The 23,797-nt window shown below is 41.3% G+C and overlaps 1 protein-coding gene across 4 annotated transcripts in view; it reads right to left on the bottom strand.

Annotated features, from left to right (window-relative positions):
• The window catches only part of LOC131973026 (glutamate receptor 2-like), a 100,650-nt gene extending 77,116 nt beyond the window's left edge, over positions 1–23,534 (bottom strand). For all 4 annotated transcript variants that reach the window (XM_059334881.1, XM_059334886.1, XM_059334865.1 and 1 more), the window contains exons 1-2: positions 23,327–23,534; positions 12,775–12,915 (exon numbers count right to left, since the gene is read on the bottom strand). In XM_059334881.1, the coding sequence (XP_059190864.1) occupies positions 12,775–12,915; positions 23,327–23,429 (244 nt within the window). In that variant the 5' untranslated portion in view covers positions 23,430–23,534. The remainder of the gene's footprint in view (positions 1–12,774; positions 12,916–23,326) is intronic.
• Positions 23,535–23,797: the final 263 nt, after the last annotated feature.

Genomic DNA, 23,797 nt, shown 5'->3' with positions numbered 1-23,797 from the left:
ATTTAATCTCCCTGGGAATATTATTCCATCCATGTCAAATATATACTCTAATTCCTGTATTAATGTAATGGGACTCATGACTAACGTTTGGAGTCATGGTACGACCGACACCAATCAGAAGTCCCTTTCATAGTGCGGTCCCGCAAATGTCCTACTATATTGCCAGAAAGATGGGTGGGAGGATAGTGGGAGGAGATGATAGTGACGTGCAACAGAGCAGCAGCAGTGCTGCAAAGTAGCACAGTGCCAATGGGCTGCACAGTTAGCTCTGTAGCAGTACAGTGTGTATTTGCTGCAGCAGTATGTGTTCAGTTAGCGACCTCCGTTTGTTTACAACATGTATCGGACACTCTCTGCACAGTTAGCCATGCCGGTTTATTTACAATCTGTTACACAGCACGGACACAGCACACAAATGCAGCACTCGGGAGGCAGAGACCAGAGGTAACCAATCTTTAATCACAAGCAATGCTTCGGTACATGGGAATTCAGTCAGGCAAGGCAGGCAAACAATCCAAAGGGATAAGGCAAAGGCAGAGTCCAAAAACAGGCAAGGGCCAAAACCAAAAAGCACACTAGGAAAATGCTGGAGAGTAGGACACATGGTACACTAACAATCTGGCACTGGGGAAAGGGACACAAAGGGTTTAAATAGAGTGTCAATGAGGCGATGAGACACAGGTGTGTGATTAGGGGGGTGGGGCCAGAATCCATGACCTCTCTTCAGGGCCATAGCCCTCCAACTCCACCAGGTACTGGTATCCCCGGCCCCTTCTCCGAAATGCCAGCAACCGTTTAACTGAGTACACAAGGCCCCCTTCGATGACCCGGGGGGGAGGTGGGGGTCTGGAGGCTGGGACCAGAGGACTCTGCTTAGCTGGTTTCAGGCGGCTAACGTGAAACGTGGGATGGACCCTCATGGACCTGGGGAGCCGAAGGCGAACTGCAGCAGGGTTGATGATCTTGGTGACAGGGAAGGGTCCCACTAACCGAGGAGCCAACTTATGGCTCTCCACTCTCAGGGGCAGGTCCCGAGTCGACAGCCAAACCCGATCTCCTGGTTGATACGAAGGAGCTGGCGTCCGGCATTGATCACCTGCTTTCTTGCTCCGAGCAGCGCTACGGAGCAGTATGTGGTGGGCCCCACTCCAGATCTTCCTGCAGCACTGAATGAGTGCCTGGGCCGAAGGTACCCCCACCCCTACCACAGACGCCGGGAACAATGGAGGCTGGTACCCGTTTGTACACTGGAACGGAGACAGACCAGAAGAGTAACTGGGGAGTGTTGTGTGCATACTGAACCCAAATGAGGTGTTTGCTCCATGACATAACTTAGGGAGAGGCACAAAGTGCGCCATTTTGGAGAACCTATCCACAATGGTGAGAATGGTGGTGTTACCATGAAATGGAGGAAAACCTGTGACAAAGTCCAACGAGATGTCCGACCAGAGACGATGGGGCACCACCACCGATGGGGGAGAGGTTGCCCCAGAAGCACTGCTTGATGATAAAAAGAGTCCGAGCAGTTCCCGGATAGCAGGCGACCCGTGAGGTGTGAGCCCAGTGGATCACCTGTGGACATAAGGAGACAGGCACAAAAAGGCGATTTTGTGGACACCCTACCGGAGCAGGGGTGTTGACAGAGGCTTCCTTCACTCGGTTTTCAATAGCCCATGTGACAGCTACCACACAGGAGGATGGGAGAATTGTGGAGGGAGTCTTGGGGCTGGGGTCAGGATCAAAGATCCTGGAAAGGGCGTCAGGCTTAGTATTCTTGGAGCCAGGGCAGTACAATAGGGTGAAGTTGAATCTGTTGAAGAACAGCGCCCACTTGGCTTGCCTGGAGTTGAGGCGTTTCGCTCTTCTGATGTACTCAAGGTTCTTGTGATCAGTCCACACCAGAAACGGCTGCTCAGCTCCCTCCAACCAGTGCCGCCACTCCTAAGCCACCTTCACGGCCAATAGCTCCCGATCTCCCACATCATAATTCTTCTCCGCTGGGGAAAGTTTCTGGGAGAGAAAAGCACAGGGATGGAGCTTACTATCGGAAGGTGACCACTGGGAGAGGACTGCCCCAATCTCCAGATCCGAGGCGTCCACTTCCACAATGCACTGGAGATGAGGGTCACGAAGGGTGAGAACTGGAGCCGAAGTAAATCTGTCCTTTAGCTGTTGAAAGGCTGCCTCGGCCTGGGGGGTCCACAGAAACTGCATGCAAGGGTGCTGCGACAGTGCTAAAGTTTCTAATGAACTTTCTGTAAAAGTTGGCAAACCCCAGAAAACGCTGCATCATCTTGCGATTTGGTAGGGGTAGGCCACTCAGCTACAGCACTAACCTTTTCTGGGTCCATCTTGATGTGGTCAGTGGTAACAATGAAACCCAGGAAGGAGACCGAAATCACATGGAACTCACATTTTTCAGCCTTCACAAACAACTTGTGGTCCAGGAGATGCTGCAGGACTGACCGCACATGCTGGATGTGTGTACTCTCATCCGGGGAAAAAATCAGGATGTCATCCCGGTACACAAAGACATACTGATTCAACATGTCCTGCAAAACATCACTGACCAAGGCCTGGAAGACAGCTGGGGCATTAGGTAGTCCAAACGGCATGACGAGATACTCATAGTGTCCAGAAGGGATGTTAAACGCTGTCCTCCACTCATCCCCAAGAGAGGGGGTACCTGTTTTTGACGGTGATGTCATTTAGTCCTCGATAATTGATGCAGGGTCGGAGGGACTTATCCTTCTTCTCCATGAAAAAAAACCCAGTGCCAGCAGGGGAGGAAAAAGGGCGGATGATACCAGCCGCCAACGAGGAGTCAATGTACTGCCGCATGGCTTCCTTTTCTGGTGGAGAGAGAGAATACAGCCGACCCTTGGGTGGAGAGATCCCCGGGAGGAGGTCGATGCAGCCAGGGTAACCCTAAAATTAGTGGGTGCAGGGCTGATTGGAAGATGTGAAAGCTGATGAGTTCACAATGATTACCATTTATGTTGAGCTGGACAGGTTGAGTGTGGTGAGACACCCGGCACAGCATGTGACCATCGAGGGCAGTGGCTTCCAAAGGCTTAGACAGGAGAATAATTTCCAGTCCCAGTGGCTCTGCCAGCTGCTGATCCATGAGATTCTCATCTGCCAAGGAATCCACCAATGTTGGGTGAACCACCCTCTGCTCTGTGGTGACAAGTTTCGGGATAGATTTGGAGAAGTAATTTGGCTCACCAGTGCTCTTCTCACTGGTGAGCCCTGTCTTTTACTGGGCAGGATGCGAGAAAATGTCCTGACTCTCCACAGTAGATGCACCTGCCTTCCCGCAGGCGTCGCTGTCGTTATTCTGGAGAGAGCCGGGCTCGGCCCAGCTGCATGGGTTCCTCCGCGACTGACAGTGGCACTGCAGCGCTGGGGCGAGTGACCCATGAACGGCTTTGTCGGTCCCCTCTGCCCGAGAGGGACAGCTGCTGGCCGGCTCTTATCCTCCTCTCTCTCTACCAGTCTAATGCCCGTGCGAATGGCGAGGGTGATAAGAGAGTCCAGGACAGTAGGGAGGTCCAGGGAAAAGAAGAGGTCCTTAATGGCGGCGGAGAGACCATGAAGGAAAGCGTCGAACAGCGATGCCAAGTTCCACCCGCTGTTGGCCGCTAATGTGCAGAACTCAATGGCATAATCTGCCACGCAATGTCTGCCCTGCCGTAGTGACATCAGAGCCTGGGCTGCCTCACGACTAGGAGCGGTAGAGTCAAAAACCTTGTTCAGGGAGTTCACAAAGCCATCCAGGGAGTAGCAGATGGGAGAGCCCATGTCCATTCAGCTGTGGCCCAGGCCTCTGCTCTTCCAGACAGATGAGTGATGACGAATGCCACCTTTGCTCGCTCGGAGAGAAAACTCCCAGCGTGGAGTCGTCGAAGTGAAGCCCACACTGGACCAGGATGGTCGACACTTGCCCACCTTACCGGAGAATCTATCAGCTGGAGCTACAGAGACCACAGGAGAAGGTGGAGTGGGAGGAGAAGCAGCAGGAGTTGTTGCCGGAGGTGAAAGTACGGAGAGAATCTCCAGCCGAGTCACCAACTGCTGAATCTGGGTCCTCAGGTGGCCTACCTCCTCCCCGACCGAGGCATGGAATCTCTGTTGGCGGTCTTCATTGACCACCACACCACCTTCCTGTTGGTGAATCCGGTTCTCCTGGGCCCGGACAGCAGCGTGCACAGACCCAGATTGTACTGTTACACAGCACGGATACAGGACTCAAATGCAGCACTCGGGAGGCAGAAACAGGAGGTAGCCAGTCTTTAATCACAAGCAATGCTTCGGAATACGGGAGTTCAGTAAGGCAAGGCAGGCAAAAAATCCAAAGGGATAAGGCAAAGGCAAAGTCCAAAAACAGGCAAGGGTCAAAACCAAAAAGCACACTAGGAAAACGCTGGAGAGTAGGACACATGGTACACTAACAATCTGGCACTGGGGAAAGGGACACAAAGGGTTTAAATAAAGTGTCAATGAGGTGATGAGACACAGGTGTGTGATTAGGGGGGCGGGGCCACCACCAGGTGGGAAGCTGGAGCAGGCAGAGGAGGGGCTGACTGTGACACAATCAGTGGTGGACCCTCCGTGAACAGTTAGCCATGCCGGTTTGTTTATAACAAGTAGCGGACACTGTGCACAGTTTGCGACAGCGGGCACAGTTGTTGTGCTGCTGAACATGATTCGATGACTGTCGGACGATGTTACAGAGCCATAAATGTCCTGGCATGAAACGGCACTTTGAAAGGGGCTACAGTTTGTATTGACTCTATTTGTCAAACACAGGGAATTACCAGCAGACAGGCAAGCAACAGCACTGCAACCCACCTCACTGGTACCTCAAGTACACTGTCAGCTCAGAGCCCCACTGCTCAAAAGTAAAGAATCTTGCAGAATGCGAGAACTGGAGAAGCAAAGCAGCAAGCAAAACTCTCTCACAGAAACACACACACACACACACACCAACACTGCTGGTAGACTATGAGCAGCCAGAGCCAGAACATGCTGCAGAAAAACGTTGCAGAAGCACAAATGAGCATTTTAGTCTCAAAGTAGAGATGCTAGAGGGCTAGCCTGGCTATGTAAATGTAAGGTTAAGAAGGTTCAGAAGTTAATATAATTTATATTTGAGTTAATTTACTAAAATATGCTTTTACAATGTTATAATTTTCATCAGTTGGCTCTTTGTGTATTTATGTTGCATATTTATTATTTACATATTTACATGTTGAATGTTTGCAGCTGCGTCTTTAAGACAGTTTAGGACTGGCTTCTGATTGGTTAATTCAGTCTGGTGGGATGTGAGAAACCAGGAAGTGAAGTTGTTATGAAGTTTGGTGACTGAGTAAAAAGGCTGTTTAAGAAAGTTATCTGTCTCCATCTTGCTGTCTCTCCTTATAAAGTGTGATCCAACCACCACACATCGAACCCTCACATTACATAAACATTCATTTCTGTCGCTCTACATACGTCATCTGGTAATAACTGACACGATTGGCCAAGAGCTATGTACATAGTACGACGCTTTTGATAGACAATAGTAGCGCCCAATAAATGGCTCTGGAGGATCGTAAACCACGCCTCCTATACGGAAAAATGAATGGCTGGTTTCCAGACTTATCTCATTTGTGATTAGTCTGGTGTTAGACTAATAATAAACAATAAACTGGACTGGACACATGACACAACTGCACTTTATAAGAAAGGCCAGACGCTATCTGCTCAGGAGACTGAGGTCTTTTGGGGTGCAGGGAGCACTCCTGAAGACGTTCTATGACATTGTGGTGGCATCAGCCATCTTAATGGAATGGTCTGCTGGGGTAGCAACATTTCGACTTCTGCCAAAAAGACACTTGATAAGTTTATCAAGAAGGCCAGTTAGACTCAGTAGAGGCAGTGGGAGAGGAGGATGGTGGCTAAGCTGTCTTCCATGTTGGAGAATGACTCCGACCCCCTGCAGGACATTTTAACAACACTGGAGTGTGAAGGAGCGATATTGTGGGTCCTTCCTTCCTGCAGCAGCCAGACTTTACAACCAGCACTGCTCCCAGTCGACCACACACACCAAACCTTACAATAACTGCACTATAATGTACACAAACTATATCTATTGCGCGTCTGTCCATCCTGGGAGATGGATCCCTCCTCTGTCTCTCTCCCTGAGGGTTCTTCTTCTTTTTCCCCTGCTAAAAGGGTTTTTTGAGGAGTTTTTCCCTGGCCGCTGTGAGGCTCTAAGGACAGAGGGTGTCGTACCATGTACAGTCTGTAAAGCCCTTTGAGGCAAATCTGTGATTTGTGATTTTGGGCTATATAAATAAAATGGACTTGACTTGACTTGTCTACCTACCTCCAGTTATACTGGGAACTAGAAATTATGTTGCACAGGAATTCAACTACCTCTTTTTATAATGCGAACTTGTCTTGTTACAGTTATGCTCACCTTTATTGGATGCAAAATTCACTATTGCTAAACCTTACTAACTTTGAAATCTTCTACATACTTAAGAAGTATGTATTAGGTATAGAAACGATACACATCTATTTCAGGAGTTACATGTTGCTCCTAGGTGCACTTGTGCTTGGCCAATTCCAGCTGCAGCATTATTAAAGACCTTTTGATGTCAAATTGGGAAATACTTTCAGCTGTAAGGGTGGTGACTGTGCTAGAGTTGGTCAATCTTCAATTCCAATATAGTTTTTTTATTCTTTAATTGTTACTACCATTAACAACAGCATTACTGGAGTTAAAGGAAGGAAATTGAACCTCTGAATACTAAGGACAGAGAAAAAGATGCAATTAACAAAAAGCTAAAAAGTTGGCCCATCCTTTCATCAGGGGAAGCTGAACTGGAAGTTGTTTTCTGGCATTATCATCCCAACTCCTTTGAGAACTAAGGATACTCAGGCCCATGCTGTCTCGCTTCTTCACAACCAGATGAATGTCACTAAATACGCAATTCCACTGATGAGGAATTTCTTCTGTAGGTGAGTGTTGCACTGGATGATTGTGGTGATGAAGGAGCTGAGTTGGAAGCGAAGCTCCTGTTTACCAGTCCCTATGTGTTTCTCACCTAATGTCATGAGCTTTGGGTAGTAACTCTAAAAAAGACTGCGGATACAAGCAGCCGGAATGAGTTTCATCCAGTAGACCCGCTGTTCCTTCACGTCGAAAGGGCCAGTTAAGGTTGTGATACTTGAAAGAGGCCCAGAGGTAGACCCAAAACATGCTAGAGAGATCATATGGATGGATGGATGGATGGATGGATGGATGGATTTTATAGCCTACTTGCACTCCTAAAACCAAACTCTTAGTGGGGCTAAGTCTGTCTGTCACAGGGGACACAATTCATAGGTTTCAGTCAGTACGTTTACGTGACACATGAAAAAAACTAATTATTGCCTTAACTTAATTATTGCCTGACTATAACTGGACAACTGAAGTACATGTAAACGTGTTAGTCTGACTGATGTTGGAGTTCTCCAACTGTGATTGGGACACCCAGATAATGGGATTGGAATGGGATTTTCGCCGGCATGTATGACAAGACAACGGACAGAAGTCCGATAAGACACCAAAATCGATTTTTAAGCATAGCTCGATTAATGTCACATATAAATAGCTCATAAGAGTTTAATTTAAGAGCAAATATCTAGTCATTTTCTAGTGGTTTTCTTGATAATGACCAAAATCATTATCAAGAAAACCACGTTAAATCTCTAGATACCAGCATGTGTCACGCCATCCAAAGACTTTTGTTTATGTATCTTCGTTTTTCCTCTTTCGAGAGGTGATCAAATCTGTCATGGGCTGTAAAAATTGAAAATTTCACAGGCTTGTGCTGTAGCGCTATGTCGTTCCCAGTGTTACCAGCTATGTTTGAAACATGGTTCTGCCCATTAAAATGAACAAGAAAGCAAGGAGAAAACTAATCATCTTCTAATCATTTTTTTCCATAACTGTAGGATCCCCCCCGGTATGTCATTTAATAAAAACGGCCAGGTCTCTTTCATTATAAAGAGTGACTGTGTTAACTGATGACTCTCAGCTAAATGCCTGTGGTTGCTTGTAGTGATGCCAGCTGTTAAAAACAGGAACAGAAGTTGTAGGCTCTTGTAAAAACCTTCAGTTTTACTTTTATCAATTTAAAATATATAATTATCTGTGTTTTTAATTAAGATAACCAAAAAAGTGAGTTACAACAAGTAACCATGGAACCATAGCGACCATAGCCTTTTTCACCAAGGACAGCAGCACATTCAATTGCATGAATTAATAATGTCCTCATGTCTGGGTTTTCGTTGTGTGGCAGCACAGCCCATGCTGTTCTCCTCTTTGGTGTGTGCATACAATTTAACCACAACTACCTTGCATTTTGACAAACAGTGTGATAAAAGCTGAGCTGTGGTTGGCAGGAAGTGGTAGGCAGCTTTGTTATGCTCTCCAGATGAGTATTCCCATAGGGCCATGAGGTTAGATGAAAACTATGAATGTCATCAAAGTAATGTCAAAATTGTTGGTAATAACCAGCAACGATGCGAAAAGGATGGAACTCTTTTTTATATAGGTGCAACATATTCTTACCACAGAAAGGAATCTTTGATTGTTTTCTAAAACATAATAAACTTCAAGGACTGCCTTTTTTCTCTTTTTTTACATGTGACATTGCTAAAATCAGACATTACCTGTCTTAAAAAGCTGCAGAGAAAAAGAGTCCATGCATTTGTTATTTCTCAGCTGGGTTGTTGCTTTTCCTTCTTATCCGACTGCAACAATCCCTTAACACTAGAACCACCAGGACAGTCTTACAGACCGATTGGGTTTTTATAATGCAAATAACTCTGTTTTATTAAAACATACACGCTTTTCTTCCTATGACTTTTCCTAAAAGTGGGTTTTGGGATGTTTTCTGAAGCCTTGAAGGTATGAATAAATCACAAGATTTCCAAGTACCAATAACTCTGATGTCATATAGACAGCAATTTGATCTGCCCTAAAAATAGATTAATATTAATAAGGATAGGGCTACACAGTGGTGTAGTGGTTAGCACACTTGCCTCACAGCAAGAGGGTTGCCAGTTGCGGGTCTTCTAAATGTTCTCCATGTGTCAGCGTGGGTTCTCACTGGGTCCTCCAGCTTCCTCCCATAGTCCAAAAACATGCAGCTTAGGTTTAATTGGTGACTCTTAATTGTCCCAATGACTCTAAATTGTCCCAATGACTCTAAATTGTCCCAATGTCAGTTAAGATCGGCTCCAGCCCCCACGACCCAAGTTCAGATAAGCAGTTAAGGATAATGGATGGATGAGTAAGGATAGGATGCAAGGCTGGATTACAAAGCTTCTGAAAATGTCTTATATGGGAAATGGTAAATGGACCTGCACTTATATAGCGCTTTTCTAGTCGCTTTGCAACCACTCAAAGCACTTTACACTACACATTACGTTCATTCACCCATTCACACACACACATTCATACTGGTGGCAAACAGTGCCACCTGACACCATTGGGAATTCATTCACACACCGAAGAAAGCAGCATCGGGAGCAATTTGGAGTTCAGTATCTTGCTCAAGGATACTTCGACATGTAGGCTGCCATGGTCAGGGATCGAACCACCAACCCTCTGGTTACTGGATGAACGCTCTACCAACTGAGCCACAGCGACCCCAAACATTGTAGATTGGCACAGGCCAGAGCAGTCCTAGTATTAAGACTGTCCAGTAGATCCAGAATGTGTACCAACAACAAAATGGAAAGATATTGTATTTATCCCATAGTAGCTTATCTACAGTGGCTGTGTAAATACTTCTTTGCACACAAAGTTCATACTACTGTTTTTTAGTCATGTATGTTGTATGTTGGTATCACCAACACCAGAGCCAGTTGTGTATAGAATTATTACTAAATACAACTGAGTGAAATAATATTCACTCTGAATGGATGGATAATTATTGAAATAATAATGGAGCAGTCAAGTTAATTCATTACCCCATCGATTATGTAGCTGCTGCACCAAATGTTATGCAGTAACATGCAGTCATTCCTGATCCTCCTAATATCTTCCTAATTATCTAAGGTAAGCATTTTTTCTTTGTGTAATATGACTAAATGAGTACGTCACTGTATGCATGCACCACATGAATTCGAAGCAGGTGCATATAAGAGTGTAGGCAGCAGAAAAACATGACTGCATGCTTTCACTATCACAATACTCTGGACTTAAATAGCAAAGCTTAGAGCCTCAGGCCATCATGGCAGTAGGCTTTGAAAAAGGCAGAATATACTGCCTGCATGGAGTCCTCATTCAAATGGCCTCTATACCCTTCACTGCGCAGTTACTGAATTTGAAACGTAACATGACTATATGCTGCCCCTGTTAAACAAAACAAACAATAATAATAAAAATAGTTGTATAACAATTAATAATAAAAATTGATTTGGGTGTTTTTTAGGGTTTTTAGGGCACATCTCTCTGTGATAAACAATTCGATATGCATCTTGATACACAGCTTACGATGTTTTTACAGACCGATTCGATTCAGTGTAACAACTATATGATTTAATTTGATTCTACCGTTAATATTTGTTGTAGATATTTTATAGTGTGTCACTCACAAGTTTTATATTTTATTTATCTTATTATCTTATCGGTGTTATTGTGGGTCTGAACAACAAAAAGACCACAAACATCTTTCTACATTTATAGTAAATAAAAAGAAAAATCGTTCTAGAAGCTTTTTTTTGGTCATTTTCATCAGTCCCATGTGAGGCTGATAATTGCTGAGTGTAGGTTTGTTCTGAGTGACATAATTTACATTTTCCCTTTATCATCTAACCTAGTTAAACATTGGCCCCTGTTCAGCAGACACAATCATGTTCTGGGATATTAAATAATGAATTTTTTCCACCAGGATAGTCTATATACAGACTATATATAGGCTAATAAATAAATAGTATAATATAAAGGCATTCCCACAAGGACCACAGTTCACATATAAATACAGAATGCAGGTTGTTATTCATGTGCAGCTGTTTACTAAACAGAGAAAACACATTATTATTATTATTATTATTATTATTATTATCATTATTATTATTATTATTATTATTATTATTAGTGCATGTCTACAGCTGTTAAAGTGACTGACAGCTGATCAAACTGTCATCCGGTTTATCGTTCACAACCCTAGTGTTTTTTGGGATACATTTATCTCACCAAATTTATGTCAAAGGTCTTGACATGACATTATACCATCGGGATTACCACTCTTCAGGGAAAGGAACTCCAGTAGGTAAAAAGTTTGGTTTTTACTTTGAAAATTATAACTGCTGTATAGTCTCTTTTTAACCCTCTGGGGTCTATGATCGTGCCGTCCTGATCATATCATGTGACATTTAACAAAAAAGCTAGGTCACATGGAGCGCTGCTATAAACTTCACTCCAAAGTACAGACTTGAAACTTTCTCCCAATTTTTCTTTGACATTCCTAGGTCATGTTAAACCAAAGAGATGATTGTTTTAATTTGATAGTACAGAAATATTTGTGCTATATTTAGCTCTCTGTGTAATTTCGCACATAGTTTGTTTTGAAGAGTTGCAGTTAACAAGGAAAAAAAGCCGATAAATATATTTTTTATGAGACTTTTTTGTATATACTTTTATTATCTTTAAATTTAACCTTTTTATATGTTCATATTTGCATCCTTTGCTTACATTTTCAAGTTCCAAAACAGTTCATTGAGCATATTTGTGTTTTTTATTGTAGTAAATATTATAATTTTTCAACTCGGATTTCATGATTTTTGGGCTCAATATGTTGATAAAGTAGGTTAAAGTGAGAAAATAATTGACAGATCATATAGGTGAAGAAAACATGGATGCCAAATATGGGTATAGTGAACATTTTTATGTGGTACATGAAGGGAGATTTTTACCATTACCTTTGATGTTTGCATGTTTTGAAAAAACTAAACTTTGTATACATATAAATATTAGGGCCAGGACTTTAACAAGTTAATTAAGATTAGTTAATTACACAAAAATGAACATGTAAAAAAAAATGTATGCATTTTAATCACACTTATTTTTCCACCACGGAACGTTTCTCACTGGATGAGTTTCAGGCGGACCGATTATACTGGAGCACCAACTAGGGTTCATGAGTTCAGACAACAACAAACCACAGTGAACATGAAGGAAGAAGCTGATGAGAGCGCTTTGGTTGGCCCTGTGGATGATGGGACATTTTAGTCCATATTAGTCCAACTGGCACTTTATGTTGAACTCTTTATTGTTTTGGCCAAGGTTATTGAGAGAGTTGGACTGAAATTAATTTGATTTTTTTAAACCAGCTGTTGGTAAATCAACAAAGTCCGTTATAGCCTCTGAAGCAACAGAGAGATGTTAAAAAAATTCCTTCTCACTGTTCTCAGGTCAAATATTCATATGAGATTAAAATGTGATTCATTTCGATTAATTAATTACAAAGCCTCTAATTAATTAGATACATTTTTTTAATCGAGTCCCGGCCCTAATAAATATATATACATATATTTTTTTTTACATCTTAAGTAGGAACCAATGTAATGAGCTTAAGGCTGAAAATCACAGAAGGTCCTGTACTAAAATGCAAAATGACACAGAAAGATAGAAGCATATAGGAATTATCTGCTACATAACATCTGTAGTTCATCAAATCTCTGTTCAAAAGATAAGACACATAAAAGATAAAAAAGACTTATACTTACAGCAGTTGGTGACAGCAAAACTGTTGGCCACCTCCAGGTTATCTATGTGTGGAGTCAGTCTAAAATCTGCCATCCCATACTGAACCATGCCGACTCTGAATGCACTGTACTCCTGATCTGCACCCCTGGGGAATAAACCACCTGAGACAGACACACAAAGAGGACCATATTGTCAGAAAGACAAGAACATTTAAGCAATATCTATTATATTAAGATTATACATTTTTTATTCTAAATACTGCTTCTAGGGCTGGGCGATATGGACCAAAAGTCATAGCCCGATATATTTAGGCTGAAAATCAATATATATGATACATGTCAGTCAATTTTATTGAAACTGTTTATTTAAGTGAACATAAATACTGAAAAACAGGAGTACATTAAAGCTCCATAAAGTGCACATTTAAATAAAAAGATATCTTTAAAAAAAATAGTCTAGTCTGAAGTCTAGTCTTTTCTGAAATAAATATATTAATATGACAAAAGAATAACGAATATTACAAAATAACTAAAGATGACAAACCCTAGTAAGGGCAGCATTTATATACTGTATGAAGAAATATTTTTTTAACTATATCGATATATGCAATATGATCTAATTCCATATCACATTTAAAAATATATCGATATATTTTTAATATCGATATATTGCCCAGCCCTAACTGCTTCACTCTCTTATTTTGCTCGCCACTTAATCAGAAACGGCCCTGTGCAGCAATTTCATGGTTACCAAGAAACACCTTTGGGATTCCCAGGCAGCTAACACTGGTGGAGAGGCAGGCTACACCCTGGACGGGTTGCAGCACTTCATAAGCATATGAAGTCTTATATCTGTATGATTTATATAGAGCATCTGGGGAATTGTTATGTTTTTATAAAATGCAACATCTTAACAAAACTATCAGCTGCCTGTCTTGGCAGGTAAGGCACATACTTAAGAGTGTGTCTCTGTGTCATAGTATTTTGAGATTGACTGCTACTACACAATACAGTGTTCTTGTTGAAGTGTAACAAAACAAAACAAAATGTGCCACTTTCAATCACTGGTTAATGTTATTGGATGTGCATTAACGCTGAGTGTCCCCTCTGTCCTTCAGCATGCACTGAAGATTTAATTTCCCTCCCTGATCTGAGAAGCAGGTTTCTCCTTTGTGTGAGACACAAAAACACGATTTAGGAATAGAGCGAATGTAAGAAACATTCTCCTGTAAGGGGTACTGTGGCAGTTATGAATAATTGATAATTAGCTAACATGAAAATATGTAACAGTAATTAATAGCTCACGAGCATCACAACCACCATAACTGGTAGAACAGGTGAAGGAGAGAGATGGGACTCAACATTAGTTTTATAGAGTCAAAAGAAAAAGAAGATAGCTAATTGATAAATATAGTCTCATTGTAAAAGTAAAGTATTTGGTAGTTGGTACACAAATGGTGAATAACACACAGACAGCAATATAATAATATAATAAATGAATGGACATCCAAATAATTACTAGACAGACAGGTGGATTAATGAATGATTGAATAGGATTATTACTTAATGTAATTGTGAAATAATATTAACTCTGAATTGATGGATAATTAATGAAATAATAATGAAACAGTCAAATCTATAAGGACAGCAATATAGGAATTTATAAATGTGAGGATTTGCGTCAAATATGAGACCTTGAGCTTATTAAATAAATGAAACTTTTAAGATTGGCTTCACAATAAAATTAACTTACAGCATTGTTCAACTGAGGAGAATGAAGCACACAAAATGTCAATATTAAAGTAGCCAAATTAGACATTATTACGTTATTACTAGTAGTCTACATTATTACATTATATTATGTATATATATATATATATATATATATATATATATATATATATATATATATATATATATATAAATATACATAACGTCTCGCCTGCACTATGAAAGCACCAGAAGGAGGATGCCGTGATCAAGTGATCCTGGCTCTATAACGCCTTCAGAGGTAGTAACAGAGGCATAAAATTAGTGGGACTGTCGGAAGCAGGAGCACTATGAAGGGGTCATGTGGGCAAGGCGTAAAACCTTCTCCTCCTCTTCTTCTTTTCCTTTTACTGCCCCACAGGTCACAAATAGACGTTTGGATAACTCACAAATCTCGCGAGAATGATTTTTTCAATGCGACGAGAAATATCGAGTTTAATCTCGTGCCACGAGATCTCGTCACACCCCGAGTGGCCCAGTGTTACAATGGAGCCGCAGTGATGGCCTCTGGTCGGAATGGAGTACAAGCAAAAATTTAAGAAAAAAATACCACAAGCTCTTTTCATCCACTGTTATGCGCACTCTCTGAACCTGTCATGTCACAAAGTAGTGCTAAAATTAAGAAATGCAGCATACTTTTCTATGTCAGTGGCCTAGCAGCCTTTTCCTCAAACTCTGTGAAAAGTACAAAACTGCTGGATGAGATATGCCAACGAAGACTCCCGAGAGTTGCTCCAACTTTTCATTTCGTTTGGTTTGCACTGTGTATGAGGAGAGAGAGGGACTCCTGCTGCTCTTTGAGTTTATTGTGGACCACCACGATGGCGTTGACAGAGACGCAGTTCATGCAGATGGATCCATTACACTGTTGACAAGCTGTTCTGCTTTCTGCTCTCCACATTCAACTCAGTCTTTGCATATTCCGATGTGCTCTTCGGGGTCGTGCAGAATAAGAAGTTTCTGCAAGCAGTTTTGCTTGTCCAGCACTGAGGCCCTTTACAGCGCCACAAAGAGAGAAACGGGGGGATTTTGCCTCCATCTTTGAGGACATTGTGCGTGAAATCAGGGCTCCTACCAGAGACATTGAGATGTGCATGCTGAAGCACCAAAAGCTGCACAGTGAGATCCTGGACAACATTCTCACTCAACTAAGAAACAGGTTCAAGGACCATGAAAGGCTACTGTTCCTTGCCCTTCTGGACCGAAAGAAGTTTTCAACATACAGAGAAAACCTCCCCAGACTGAACTGACAGTCAAGTACAACATGTCAAACTTCAATACGAGGAACCCAGCATCATTTCCTTACACATCTATCTAATCCGTCTATTTATTTAATGGTAGGGGAAACACAGCAGCAGTTTTATAGCCTCACCTGTCTGGTGTCGGCCATCTCCGTAACCTCTTCAGTTGAGAAGGCTTTCTCAGGATCGGTTGGCCTTGGCACAAACGGTTCTCTTTGAGCTTAAATCTAAGACCAAACTTTAGGGTGCTAATATTGCTCATTTCACCAAGGACAGACAGATGGTGTCAGGGTTTCTAGCAACTCTTAGTTATATTCAGTTAATTTTGTTTTCATGCCATATCATTAACTCCCCTGTAATTTCAGATCCTTTCACTCCCACTTGCCTGGGTTTCCCTGCTCATCTCCTCACCTGTAGTCCATTCCTTCATTCGTTCCCCTGTATTTATACTGGTCCACTTCTACCTGTTCTCTGCCAGATGGTCTTGTGTTTCACCCAGCCTTCCAGCGTACCCTAGTCTGTTTTTGCCTGATCTACCTGTTCTGAATCTGCCTGTTTATTGGATTTTGGATACCTTCCTGCCCCTTGTCGGATTTGTTTGCCTGTTTGGACTGATCTCCTGGTTTTGACCTTTTTGCCTGAACATTTAGTAAGTAAACTGAGTTTCCTGCTGATCTACTGTCTCGGTGTCATGCTTTTGGGTTCTACTCTGCCAGTACTGGTGATCTTTACAGATGGACTTTATGGAGTTGACGATTTAGGGTATGCTGCATAATTTTATTTTACTCAAGATCAAAGCTGGCTTGCTAATTTACCATGAGACTAATTGTGATGGGAGTAGGCAAAAGCAATGCAAATGCAATTTGGACCTCATACTTTTTTTCCCAATATTATGGCATGAGGTTTGGTATATTTGCATGTGGAGGTAAATTGCACTGTGATTTTTCTCATGGATTATTTTTACTCGTCCAGTTTGTAAAGAGGTAGTTTTACTACTATGCTCCATAGCACTGTCCATGGTGCTGTTATAGGCTTAGGGGAGGCCACGTCAATGTTTTCCCAGTGTGGAGAGAGGAACAAGCTATTTTGAGTTGAATTAACAGGTATACAATTTTACAAAAAGAGCATTATCAATGTCAATTGCAGAGGAAGAAAAAAAATCAACATCAATTTAAAGAAATTCTTTGTCAGCTAACCACGGTGGGGCTGGCAGAATGAGGTCATATTTCCACACACACGATCTTTGGCCCTGAGCTGAGGCCATGTAAGGCGGCTATACTGCTTGCAGCGAGGCAGAACTATTAGCCTCTGTGACTGACAAGTCTTAACATGCTTGCTGAGCTTCTGTCATCAGAAAAAAGGCCACTAATAATAATCATAAATTAACTTAGAATGTCACTTTGTCTTTTATGGTCTGTCAATATTTTTAGAGAGTAAGGGACTGTAGAAATATTTGGGAAAGTATATTATAGTTGGTGTAATTCATTAATGACTAATCATAATATATTAATGGTCAAATAATGATATATATTAATATTAATATTCATACACTGAGTTTCAAATTAGAAGTGGAGCTGAAAATTGCTTTTGATCAATTTGATCCAAAATTGGACCAATAAAAGTCCAGCAGCTCTCAATACAAGATCACATCATGTTGAACTTTACACAGTGTGTGGTGTTGAGGAACTATCTGATTCCATTGCCATTGTTCACATTAAAATAATTTTAAATGTATTTAATATTTATGACTTGAAGCGACATAAATGTATTTTTCTTCCAACACAAGAATCTTCATGGAAAGCCGAAAGACAATGGTGCAAAAACAATCACATCATACAATACTGAATTAGTTAATCAGTCAAAACAACCAGCATTTTCACTACGAGTTCAACATACCCAGGATATCTTCTCGTTATCTTGCTTCACTAAGCCTAACAACCCCTATTACGGATAAGTGGTATCATGCAGGTGGTTATCAACTTTCTGAGTTAACCCAGGCTCTGTGTGTGCTCACATAAAGTTACCTCTCTTACCCTCAAAGCGAGGTAACTTTATGTAACTTCGTAGTACAGGACTCAGGGAGAACGTGTACTTTAAGGCTTAGTCCTTACTAAACTCTTTCACCTGCCCTCATGACTTTTCGACAGTAGCTGAGAAGGTCTGAACGAATGCAAAAGCAATGCAAACGCCACAACAAAAACACAAAAGCCACAACACAATAGCCATAACACAAATGTTAAAGCCACTATTAAGCATAGATCTACTATATACTGAGGTTTGGCCTGTCACGGTAATTACTATATCAACGTATCGTTTAATATGTAAAATGGACTAGATTTAGTGTCGTTTACATGTGGGCTTGATTACATAAGCCAGCATTTTCGCCAGTAGTGCTGCTTCTGTCCCTCTCATGTAAATTAGCCTGCTCTCTGTGGGAGGTGGGGCACACACACACACACACACACACACACAAATACACACACACACACACACAGTGTGGACACAGGCCATCTGAATATGGAATATTATTTTTAGTAAAAAACGAGGTGCCTCTCGCACATTCTAATGCCACTATTCCATCTTAGTCATTGCATACTTTAATGAATTGTTGTAAATGAGAATAAGGGTTCTTCAGTTTTATTTAAGGCATCTTATTTAAACAGTCTTCTTGTAAATTCTGTGGTGGATTCTGCTAACACATGTGCTCTTATTTTGAAAGCTACATGCCCATCTTCACCTCAACATCTTTCATACACGTTTTACAGACTATGGTTGATTTTCTTCCATCATTTTGCATCTAACCAAACAATTTCCAAATGACAGACGTTACTTGCCCTTTTTTTTAACTATTTCCGACTCGCTAGCATCTTTCTTCTCCTCCATGTTGGTCGCTTACAAGAGCTACAGCAGCAGGGCTGGAGTCTCCACGAGACATCCATGCTACAAGCGTTGCCGTGGAAGTCTTGCGAAACAACGAAATATCAAGCATTAATAAATTATCGATCGAATTGAGCTTTACGATATATCGCCCAGCACTAACTGTCATAAACTCTCATTTTTGTTTTCTGAACATTGTATTTGTTTTAGTTCATACATTCTATGTAAAGCGATTTTGAGTATCTTTAAAATTGCTATATAAATCTGATTTATTAGGGACCGAGCACTGAAGGTGCGAGAACCCTATTGTAATTGGTCCGTTTATTATTATTTTTCCGGGTAATCAATCGCTTATTTGGGGGCTTTATCATATTCAAAAACTCACCACTAGTAATCACTAGCGCCCCCTAAATTTCATATCCTCACACTGGTTTGTCGGAGGCACACAAAATTTGTGTATCATGGGAAGACGTACCAAAATCCTCCTACAGATTTGATCTGATCGACTTCAAACTTGGTCAGTACCATCACAAGGCCTTTGGGATCAAAAGTTATTGAAAGCTTTACCGACGGTCACACATGGGCGTGGCATGGCGGCAAAATATGGCGTCTCGCCATAAAACACGAGATCGTTATAACTTCTCCATTCTTTGTCTGATCTGGTCCAGACTTCTTATGCTTCATCAGAGTCCAGCCCTTAACACTTCTACATAACAATATTTCATAAAGCCCCGCCCCTAATGCTATATCCACGCCCCCTTTCATCAAATGACCACGCTGCATCCTTCAACAAACTCCTCCTATAGCTTTCACCATAAAGCCTTCAAAGTTGGTCAGTACCATCACAAGGCCTTGGGGAACAAACTTTATCAACAACTTTACTCACCCTCGCACTATGTGGGTGTGACATGGCAGCAAAATATGCCATCTCGCCATAACACACGAGACCAGATAACTTGACCATACATTGTCCAATCTCTCCCAAATTTCTCACACCTGATGAGGGTCCAGCCCTGACCACACCCACATGACAATATTGATACACAGTCATAGCGCCCCCCGCTGGCTACTGGAAGTAACATGTTTTACACCTACCCTGAGCAGAGTAGTAGGAGACACACCCTTTGGTACGCATAGGGACTGAGCTCACAGCACCGCCCCCTACATGGCCTCACCCGATGGCTCCACTCTGCTCGGTCCCGTTCAGTCCTGCTTGTCATTATTATTATTATTATTATTATTATTATTATCATCATCATTATTAATCTGATCTCATATCTAAACCTGATCTGCATGTTTTTGGATTTTGGGAGGGGGCTGGAGAAGATGTAGAATCCACGCAGAAGGGCCCTGTTTTGATCAGACCCACTAATGGTTTATTCAGAGCTTCACACTGTCAGTGTGGGTGTGTGTAAGGGAATTGCCTGATGGACAGAAAGCTTGTTGCTAAAGTTAAGCTAACCGATTCTGCTTTCAGCAACTTGGCTCAGTTAGATCTGCTGCCAGAATTGAGCAAGAGGCAAGAGACTGACTGACTTTTAGTCACTGGCAAGACCTTCCTGAAAAAAAACAGCACCACACAGATGTAAAGCCTTCATGCCCCTGGACCAGTAAGTAATATTAGCGGATTACCTATGTCTTGTGATGTTGTACTTGCTTGCTGTTTGTTTTTATAAATGTTGTCAACTAGTATTTTAATTATAAGTAATGTAATAAATGCATGTATCTTGCACCTGTATCTTCCTTCTCACTCTGTTGCTTTCAGACTGAGAATAATTGACAACCATGTATATCCAGTGTGAGGACAAACATCCTGCATTCATTGGTAATGACAAAAACATAAATAGTTGTCCAAATAGATAATAAAAAGGGCTGGTGCTGGGCTTGACATCAAGGGGACCGCACTGTTGATGTCTGTTTCTTTGCATGCCCTTAAAACTAAATAATCTAGGTAGGGCTGTGCGATATATTGGTGTAAAACATATATCGATATATTTTTAATTGTGATATAGTTAAATTTTCTTTCTTTCTTTATATATAAATTCTGCCCTTATTAGGGTTTGTCATTATTAGTTCTTTTGTAATGTTCGTTATTCTTTTCTCATATTTATTTCAGAAAAAGATTGGCCTATTTAATATTTTTTTAATTTAAATGTGACTTTATGAAGCTTTAATAAAAAAAAAAGGTACTCCTGTTGTTATACAGTATTTATGTTCGCTTAAATAAACGGTTTCAATAAAACTACTGTGACATGTCATATTTGGCTTTGACTTTGACTGAACATTTGCTCTCACTTTGCAATAAAAATATCGGGATATATATCGTATATCGATAATCAGCCTAAATATATCGGGATATGACTTTTGGTCCATATCGCCCAGCCCTAAATCTAGGTCTATATTAGTTTTAGTTTTATTAGTTAAGAAATTTATATTCAAATGAGGTAGATAGATTGTGCCTGAAATTTTATCAGCCTGTCCCTCAAAATGACAGAGAACGGAAAAGTTTAACACAACCTCTGGTCACATGTCACCAGGGCAGCACATTTAGAATTACTCTCAGATCAATATACGGGAACTTTACTCGTAGTGAAAAACACATTTGAAACAAGACGAGGACTGTGCAAAGTTATTTATTCAGACATTGCCAAAACGTTCTAAAGAGCAGACCAAGATCTAAAGGAACGATGAAAGTCATTCTGAGGATCTTAGCTACCAGATAGTTTCACTGACTAGCAGGTCGCCTGGACATTTATTGTCAAGCTTGTAAGGTTTGTGAGATATGGCTTTGAGGAATTGACCACCATGCTTGCAGGGATAGAAGCTGTGTTGAACTCCAGGCCTCTTCTTAGTACACAATGATGCATCAGGGGCCTAATCACTTACTGTACACCTTATCATTTCGTGGTTAGGAAAACACTAACTTCTCAACCACCAAAGACTAGGCTATGCCATTTATGCAAAGCAGACATGGGCTGGAGATGGATGTAGTGGAAGAGACACTTAGCCAGCTATGGAATAGCTGGAGATAGGACTACATGATGGACCCACACCCTCTATAACTACGAGATGTTATCCTGGTCAGAGAGATCAACACAACCAGGCAGAACTGGAAAATGGGCAGGATAACTGAACTGTTTAAAAATAAGGATTGACTCCTTCCTTCCTGTACTGTTCAAATTCAGTCAGTTTATTGATGACCCCTGTTCATTTAATATAGCTTATCCATTTGAGATCAATTAAAGTAATAGTCTGAATGATGAATGGGGAAATGTTGGGCTAACTACATAATGTGGTTCATGTTGCAGTGGTTAACTGTAATGATTGCAAAACTAATGACATTCCCATCCATCCATTTTAGCAAATCCTCACTGCAAAAAAGGTGTGTCTAAAAACAAGACAAAAACACTAAATCTGAGGGAAATGATCTTGCTGCATGGACAGATAATTTCACTTGACAAGATTTCTTAAATTAAGATTATTAAATCTAGAAATAAGCATGTTTAACACTTAAAATAAGATATTAACCCTTAAAACAAGATAAATGATCTAACACTTCTATATCTAAAGTTTTTTTTATCTTGGTAAGAAACAAATAATTTGCAGTGCACTCAGTTCATCGCTGCTTGCAGCTTTAATTTATCTTGTTTTAAGATAATTTCTTATTTTAAGCATTCAACATGCTTATTTCTAGATTTAACAATCCTAATTTAAGAAATCTTGTCAAGTGAAATTATCTGTCCATGCAGCAAGATCATTTCCCTCAGATTTAGTGTTTTTATCTTGTTTTTAGACACACCTTTTTTGCAGTTCTAGCATGCAAGACACTGACCTAAAATAAGTAGACTACTCCTGCTTAGCATCAACACGTTAGCACTGTCTTTGTGAGTACCTTAGCTGGGTTTGTTTGCATGCTGAAGTTAGCCTTTAGCTCAAAGCAATATTGTGCAGCATGACAGAGCCACTATCATGGCTGAGTACTAGTTTCTGGACAACAATAGAGCCCCATGGTCAGAAGAATCCCACTTTAGACACACACAGTGCCTTTTATTAGAATCAATTAATTGTTGCTTTGGAATTTACATAAGAAACTGTTGACAATAAACTACATTAAATGTAAATTGGTCAACCCCTTTAATGTGAGATGACTATTATGAAATAATTTTGATAGCTGAATAAATCTATGTTTTAATTCTCACTTAGTCATGTATTTCACAGGAATATGATGAGGCTGAAAATCCAACACATTGTCTTAGGGGTCGCTGTAAAGGCCTACCTGGTCCAATATGTAATGGAGCTCAGGGAATACATGGATTTATTTAGGATTTACCTATCTCGAACTGTGTCGGTTAACACCTTGAATACAAATAAACGTGCACATCTGCATGCGTGCCCACACTGCACACACTGCCCTTGTGGTTACGCGCATATATGAAATACACAAATATTAAAGATGAAAACGTGAACATAATTAGCACACTGCAGCAGCAGCAGCAGTCAGTCGGCCTTTGGTTACTTAGAGTAGCGCAAGGATAAAGAGATGAGAGGCCCCCTTTAATAGGAGCGAGACACGGGGACGATGAATGGCAGAAGGAGACAAGCGGACAGTAAGGATGCTTTAGACAGACGATGGGCTGGAGTGTGAGGATGAACACGGTGGGCGATGACTGAACACACAATCCTACCGATCTGGACGCTCGGAGATCCGCACAACGCCTCGCGCATTAGGAGCGTCACCACAAACAGCAGCTTCATGGTCGTGTTCAGGCTCCTCACTTGAAGCGACATCTGCCTACGGTAGCGGTTCCTACCAAAACATTACCTCCATCACACACGAAGCGAGCTCATGGCGTCATCCAGCCTGCTCCAGAAGCGTCTCGAGCTCTGCAGATGCCCGGTCCTCTCTCTCCGGAGATGCGCGTGATCCGCCGCTGCTGCTGCTGCTGCTGGGGGCGCGCGCCGAGGATTCCCCAGGAATACCGATGAGGCACGAGGAAGACTCGAGAGGAGCCGAGAGCTGAACGTCAATCACTGCTTATGAGGATAATAATAATAATAATAATAATAATAATAATAATAATAATAATAATAATAATAATAATTATTATTATTATTATTATTATTATTATTATTATTATTAATAATAATAATAATTT

The sequence above is a fragment of the Centropristis striata genome, chromosome 1, assembly GCF_030273125.1.
Source record: "Centropristis striata isolate RG_2023a ecotype Rhode Island chromosome 1, C.striata_1.0, whole genome shotgun sequence".
NCBI classification, from domain to species: domain Eukaryota; kingdom Metazoa; phylum Chordata; class Actinopteri; order Perciformes; family Serranidae; genus Centropristis; species Centropristis striata.
The sequence above is the reverse complement of the archived record's forward strand: the minus strand, read 5'-3'. Positions and strand labels throughout refer to the sequence as shown.